This window comes from Narcine bancroftii, chromosome 1 (genome assembly GCF_036971445.1).
Source record: "Narcine bancroftii isolate sNarBan1 chromosome 1, sNarBan1.hap1, whole genome shotgun sequence".
Lineage (NCBI taxonomy): Eukaryota > Metazoa > Chordata > Chondrichthyes > Torpediniformes > Narcinidae > Narcine > Narcine bancroftii.
This window is the reverse complement of record NC_091469.1, coordinates 166,854,188-166,861,403: the sequence shown is the minus strand read 5'-3', so window position 1 is coordinate 166,861,403 and position 7,216 is coordinate 166,854,188. Positions and strand designations below refer to the sequence as shown.

General features: G+C 54.1%; 1 protein-coding gene across 2 annotated transcripts; it reads right to left on the bottom strand.

Annotated features, from left to right (window-relative positions):
- Window positions 1-1,352: 1,352 nt before the first annotated feature.
- Window positions 1,353-6,882, bottom strand: LOC138736056 (zinc finger protein 774-like). Of its 2 annotated transcripts, none has more exons than XM_069884919.1 (2): window positions 6,780-6,882; window positions 1,353-2,972 (listed from the first exon to the last, which is right to left on the bottom strand). In XM_069884919.1, exons 1-2 carry the CDS (start codon window positions 6,841-6,843, stop codon window positions 2,029-2,031), a joined length of 1,008 nt encoding a protein of 335 aa, XP_069741020.1. In that variant the 5' UTR covers window positions 6,844-6,882; the 3' UTR covers window positions 1,353-2,028. The 2 variants fall into 2 exon arrangements, with proteins under 2 accessions (XP_069741020.1, XP_069741011.1); XM_069884910.1 differs by lacking the exon at window positions 6,780-6,882 and adding an exon at window positions 3,795-4,551.
- Between the last annotated feature and the right edge of the window lie 334 nt (window positions 6,883-7,216).

Here is a 7,216-nt window from a genome sequence, read left to right as displayed (position 1 = left end):
TTTATCAAAGAAGGGAAAAACCAGATTGGACCAGATTAGAGCTAGATAAAATAGGGGAGAAGATACCTGAGTATATACTCTATAAGTGGGATAAAAAACTGGTGCAACCAGTATTCACCAGTATTACACCATCTGCTCAACATTTGGAAGAAGATTCACGTAGAAAGGAATAAAATAAATTATCAACTACCAAAATTAATATTGACACAAAATCAACTAATCCCTTTCACCAATAAATAGCCTTTCCTTCAGAGAATGGGAGAGAAAAGGGATCAAAGGAATAGAAAATGGTTTTTCGGGAAATAAATTATTATCTTTTGAACAAATGAAGGACAAATATAATATAACTCACGATACAAGGTTTGCATACCACCAACTGAAAACCTACTTGAAAGACAAATTGGGAAACAGTCTGAGGTTACCAGAAGGAAGCAATTTTGAATATGTGATTACAGACACAATGATAATTTAAAAATTTATAGCAAACATGTACATCAAACTGCAAGAAAAGGAGAACGAGGAAACAAACTAAAAAGCTAAACAAAAATGGGAACAAGATCTAAACATAAAGAATGAAACATGGGAAAAGCTATGCTCCGGAACCATGAGAAATACAATAAACATGAGGTTACGTATGATACAATATAACTGGATACACAGGCTATACATCACACCCCAAAAGTTAAATAAATGGGACCCAACAGTATCAGACAGATGTTTTCGCTGTAAAAAGGAAACGGGAACAACAATTCATGCAATTTGGACATGTGAGAAAGTGGAAAAATTATGGGAAGATCTAAACCAGATATTAAATAAAATCACAAAAAGCAATATACCAAAAAACCCAGAGATCTTCCTCCTCAGTAATATAAGAAATAAAGAATTTGGATTCGATCTGGATGGAGCACAAAAAAGATTTATTATGTAGCAAAAAAATGTATTATGTCAACCTGGAAATTAGAAGACATCTTGAGAATACAACAATGGTACATAGAAATAAATAAATGTATTCCATTAGAAAAAATAACATATAATTTAAGAAATATCACAATATTCAAACAAATATGGGAACCATACATGAAATGCAATAGAGAAATCCTACCATGAACCTCCACCACCTAAAATGACAGAAGGAGAAGACAACGAAATGAACTGACTCAATGTATAAAAGTAAAAGATAAAAATTTCTTGTTTATTTTATTAAGTGACGACATTGTTTAACGGATTTAATGTATCTTATAGATTGAACTTTGAATAAATGGGAAGGGGGAGAGAGAGGGAGGGAGGGAAGGGAGGGGGAAAAAGGGGAGAAAAATGACACTGTATATATTCAAGAGAAAAATTTCTGTATGTATTTTGGTCAATATGGTTTATTGTGTAAAAAATAAAAAATAAAAAAATCCTATGTTCCCTCTAGGATGGCCAGGAATCATCTTCTGGTTTCCAAATGCTTCTCGTTCAGTAAAGTTTCTCTCAAATGCCTCATCACCTTACACGCGACATCACTTCTGTCTTTAAAGTTCATAATGCTGTCTTTAAAATTCTGAATCTTGATCCAATGGAGTCTGGCCTGTCTGCACAAGTCATTGTGGTTCTTTTCAAAGTACTTTACATCGACTTGCTCAAAGAATCTCTTCCACTTAGACCCACTTTAAAAGTACGAATTATGAGCCAAACGATTCCAGCACAATTAAAAGTCCTGCTTGTTTGAATTAGCTGCTTCTGAATTTCCATTCTAACAACATTAAATAAATAAGCAGGATCTTGCATTTAAACTGATGGCCTCCTTGAGGAACCAGCAGTTCTTCTTGAGCACTTCATTTTTTATGGCTGTTAACATAGCTTCCAATGAACAATGAATTCACACACCACCGGTCTTTGAGATCTGCCAGTAAATTGTCCATTTCAAAGGACTCTCTGAGAGTAAATTGTGTGTCTGTAGAATGCAAATATGCTGTCCACCCGAAAACTAACTTTACAAAGAAATACATCTTTTATAACTAAGGATTTTAATTTTAAAGAATAATGTTAACACAAATTTGTTATACTGGTGTGGCCCCGTTGGTGCTTCAGCAGGTTGGAGGTCTGGGAAAAGCCCTTGCCACACTCAGGGCAGGTAAAGGGCCTCTCTCCGGTGTGGACTCGCCGGTGGGTCAGCAGGTGGGATGACGTGGTGAAGGCCTTGCCGCACTCGGAGCAGATGAAGGGCCTGTCACTGCTGTGAATCTTCTGGTGGGTCAGCAGGAGAGAGGACTGGGTGAATCCTTTGCTGCACTTGGGGCAGGTGAAGGTCCTCTTCCTGGTGTGGCATTGTAGATGGGTCAGCAGCTTGGACCTGTTGATGAAGGCTCTCTTACACTCAGGGCAGGTGAAGGGCCTCTCCCCAGTGTGGACCCTCTGGTGGGTCAGCAGGTTGGATGACTTGGTAAAGCATTTGCCGCACTCGGGGCAGGTGAAAGGCTTCTCCCCAGTGTGGACCCGCTGGTGGGTCAGCAGGTGGGATGACTGGGTGAAGCCCTTGCTGCACTTGGGGCAGGTGAAGGGCCTCTCCCCAGTGTGGACCCGCCGGTGTATCTCAAGCTGGGACAAACTGGTGAAGTCCTTCTTGCACTCGGGGCAGGTGAATGGCCTCTCCCCAGTGTGGCCCCGCTGGTGCATCCGCAGGTTAGATATCTGGGTGAAGCCCTTGCCACACTCAGGGCAGGTGAAGGGCCTCTCCCCAGTGTGGACCAGCTGGTGCATCCGCAGGTTGGAGATCTGAGTGAAGCCCTTGCCACACTCGGGGCAGATGAAGGGCTTCTCCCCGGAGTGGACCCGCTGGTGGGTCAGCAGGTGGGACGACTGGGTGAAACCCTTACCGCACTCTGGGCAGGTGAAGGGTCTCTCCCCGGTGTGCACACGCCGGTGTTTTGTTAACTGACTCGACCATTTAAAGTTCTTCTTGCAGACAGAGCATTGAAATGGGTTCATCTCTGTGGGAAGGAAAGGGTGTGACCAGCAGATAAATCAAGACAGTCCTGCACAAACGTCAAACTCACTGTCCAATAATTGCTAGGCTTGCTCTTCGAACCCCTTTTAAACAAAGGGACCACATTAGCAATACACCAATCCTCCGGCACTTTACCCGTCTCTAATGACATTTTAAAAATCACTGTCAGAATCGCTGTCATTTCCTCACCAACTTCTCTCAAGGTCCTGGGGAAAATTCCGTCAGGACCTGGAGCCTGATCCACCTTTATATTCTTCCAAAGCTCCAGTATTTCCTCTTTCTTAATCATGACAGTTTCCATAATTACCCTCTTTGCTTCCTTTACCCCGCACAATTCAATATAACCATATAAGGAGTGGAAACAGGCCATGTCGGCCTTTCGAGACTGCACCGGTTCACTAGAACAACTCCACTAGCTCAGCCCGATAGAAGCTCCTTGAGAGCTGGGTAACAGGTTAAATCAACACTGAAACTGGGACTAGGACCAGGACCTGGAGAGCAGCATCCTTTAGCCGGGTGCTGCAAGCCCTGGAACTACAGTAGCTCTCCATCCCTGGGGCCCCGGTACCCCTCCCAAAGGCCCTGCTCTGTCCCAGGGCCCTATATCGTGCTGGACCATGCTGCTCCGTCCAGGGGCCTTCTCCATCCCAGGACCCTGCGCTGCCCCGCTCAGCCCCAGTACCCTATATCTCACTGTACCATGCTGCTCCGTCCAGGGGCCTTCTCCGTCCTGGGGTCCTGCGCTGCCCTGCTTTATCCTGGGGCCCTGTACCACCCCGCTCCGTCCCATGACCCTATAACTCACTGTACCATGCTGCTCCATCCAAGGGCCTTCTCCGTCCCAGGGCCCTGCGCTGCCCCGCTCCGTCCCGAGGCCCTGGACCATGCGGTAATGTGCCGCTCCATCCCAGGACCGTATATCTCACCGTACCATGCTGCTCCGTCCAGGGGCCTTCACCGTCCCAGGGCCCTGCGCTGCCCCGCTCCGTCCCGGGGCCCTGGACCATGCGGTAATGTGCCGCTCCGTCCAGGGCCCTGCACTGCCCCACTCCGTCCCAGGACACTATATCTTACTGTACCATGCTGCTCCGTCAAGGGGCCTTCACCGTCCTGGGGCCCTGTGCTGCCCTGCTTTGTCCCGGGGCCCTGTACCACCCAGCTCTGTCCCAGGACCCTATATCTCACTGTACCATGCTGCTCCATCCAGGGGCCTTCTCCGTCCCAGGGTCCTGCGCTGCCCCACTCCGTCCTGGGGCCCTGGACCATGCGCTAATGTGCCGCTCCGTCAGGGCCCTGCGCTACCCAGCTCCGTCTCAGGACCCTATATCTCACTGTACCATTCTACTCTGTCCAGGAGCCTTCTCCGTCCCAGGGCCCTGCGCTACCCCGCTCCGTCCCGGGCCCCTGGACCATGCGGTAATGTGCCTCTCCGTCCAGGGCCCTGCACTGCCCCGCTCCGTCCCAGGACCCTATATCTCACTGTACCATGCTGCTCCGTCCAGGGGCCTTCACCGTCCCAGGGCCCTGTGCTGCCCCGCACCGTCCCGGGGCCCAGTACCACCCCCTCCATCCCAGGACCCTATATCTCACTGTACCATGCTACTCCGTCCCAGGGCCTTCTCCGTCCCAGGGCCTTCTCCGTCCCAGGGCCTTCTCCGTCCCAGGGCCTTCTCCGTCCCAGGGCCTTCTCCGTCCCAGGGCCTTCTCCGTCCCAGGGCCTTCTCCGTCCCAGGGCCTTCTCCGTCCCAGGGCCTTCTCCGTCCCAGGGCCTTCTCCGTCCCAGGGCCTTCTCCGTCCCAGGGCCTTCTCCGTCCCAGGGCCTTCTCCGTCCCAGGGCCCTGCGCTGTCCCAGGGACCTTCGTCCCAGGTCCCTGCGCTGCCCCGCTCCGTCCCGGGGCCCTGGACCATGCGGTAATGTGCCGCTCCATCCCAGGACCCTATATCTCACTGTACCATGCTGCTCCGTCCAGGAGTCTTCTCCGTCCCAGGGCCTTCTCTGTCCCAGGGGCCTTCTCCGTACCAGGGGCCTTCTCTGTCCCAGGGCCTTCTCTGTCCCAGGGCCTTCTCTGTCCCAGGGGCCTTCTCTGTCCCAGGGGCCTTCTCTGTCCCAGGCGCCTTCTCTGTCCCAGGCGCCTTCTCTGTCCCAGGGCCTTCTCTGTCCCAGTACCATCTCTGTCCCAGGGGCCTTCTCCGTCCCAGGGCCTTCTCCGTCCCAGGGCCTTCTCCGTCCCAGGGCCTTCTCCGTCCCAGGGGCCTTCTCCATCCCAGGGCCTTCTCTGTCCCAGTACCTTCTCCGTCCCAGGGCCTTCTCTGTCCCAGGGGCCTTCTCCGTCCCAGGGCCTTCTCTGTCCCAGTACCTTCTCCGTACCAGGGCCTTCTCCGTCCCAGGGCCTTCTCTGTCCCAGTACCTTCTCTGTCCCAGGGGCCTTCTCCGTCCCAGGGCCTTCTCCGTCCCAGGGGCCTTCTCCATCCCAGGACCTTCTCCGTCCCAGGGCCTTCTCCGTCCCAGGGCCTTCTCCGTCCCAGGGGCCTTCTCCGTCCCAGGGGCCTTCTCCGTCCCAGGGGCCTTCTCCGTCCCAGGGCCTTCTCCGTCCCAGTACCTTCTCCGTACCAGGGGCCTTCTCCGTCCCAGGGGCCTTCTCCGTCCCAGGGGCCTTCTCCGTCCCAGGGGCCTTCTCCGTCCCAGGGGCCTTCTCCGTCCCAGGGCCTTCTCCGTCCCAGGGGCCTTCTCCGTCCCAGGGCCTTCTCCGTCCCAGTACCTTCTCCGTACCAGGGGCCTTCTCTGTCCCAGGGGCCTTCTCCGTACCAGGGGCCTTCTCCGTCCCAGGGCCTTCTCCGTCCCAGTACCTTCTCCGTACCAGGGGCCTTCTCCGTCCTAGGGCCTTCTCCGTCCCAGGACCTTCTCCAGGACCTTCTCCGTCCCAGGGCCTTCTACGTCCCAGGGCCTTCTCCGTCCCAGGGGCCTTCTCCGTCCCAGGGGCCTTCTCCGTCCCAGGGGCCTTCTCCGTCCCAGGGGCCTTCTCCGTCCCAGGGGCCTTCTCCGTCCCAGGGGCCTTCTCCGTCCCAGGGGCCTTCTCCGTCCCAGGGGCCTTCTCCGTCCCAGGGCCTTCTCCGTACCAGTACCTTCTCTGTACCAGGGGCCTTCTCCGTCCCAGGGCCTTCTCCGTCCCAGGGCCTTCTCCGTCCCAGGGCCTTCTCCGTCCCAGGGCCCTGCGCTGTCCCAGGGACCTTCATCCCAGGTCCCTGCGCTGCCCCGCTCCATGCCGGGGCCCTGGACCATGCGGTAATGTGCCGCTCCATCCCAGGACCCTATATCTCACTGTACCATGCTGCTCCGTCCAGGAGCCATCTCCGTCCCAGGGCCTTCTCTTTTCCTGGTGCCTTCTCCGGACCAGGGGCCTTCTCTGTCCCAGGGGCCTTCTCCGTACCAGGGGCCTTCTCCGTCCCAGGGCCTTCTCTGTCCCAGGGGCCTTCTCTGTCCCAGGGGCCTTCTCCGTCCCAGGGGCCTTCTCCGTCCCAGGGCCTTCTCTGTCCCAGGGGCCTTCTCCATCCCAGGGCCTTCTCTGTCCCAGTACCTTCTCTGTCCCAGGGGCCTTCTCTGTCCCAGTACCTTCTCTGTCCCAGGGGCCTTCTCCATCCCAGGGCCTTCTCTGTCCCAGGGGCCTTCTCTGTCCCAGTACCTTCTCTGTCCCAGGGGCCTTCTCTGTCCCAGGGCCCTGCGCTGTCCTGCTCCGTCCCCGTTCTGTATCGCCCACGGTCCCCGACCCGCGCCTGGTCCAAAATTACCTACCGCCTGCCGGGGATGCGCGCACTGCGCATGCCTCTAAACAACTTCCTGGCCTGCAGCGCCGCATCGCAGGGCTAAGGAACGTGATGACGTAACGCGGGGAGATGTTCCTGTTCCGGGCTCCTTAAAGGCGCACGCTCGTCACGTGGTTGGACTTGGTGAACAAGGAATGAATGTGGGTGAAGGTCATTCACTGTCTGGGTTCTCAGCGAATGTGGAGTTTGCACTGCTCTCTCCACCCTCAATATTAATGGTTCCCTCTGGCCACATGTGTCCACGATCCCCACATTACGGATGGGCCTGGAACACATGTCTCAAGTCCACGTTCCCAACATCGTGGATCGACCTCGAACACGTGTCTCGTTTGTCCACATTCCCCACATGTCATGGATGGGCCTAGTACACATATCTTCTGTCCACATTCCCCACATCACGGATAA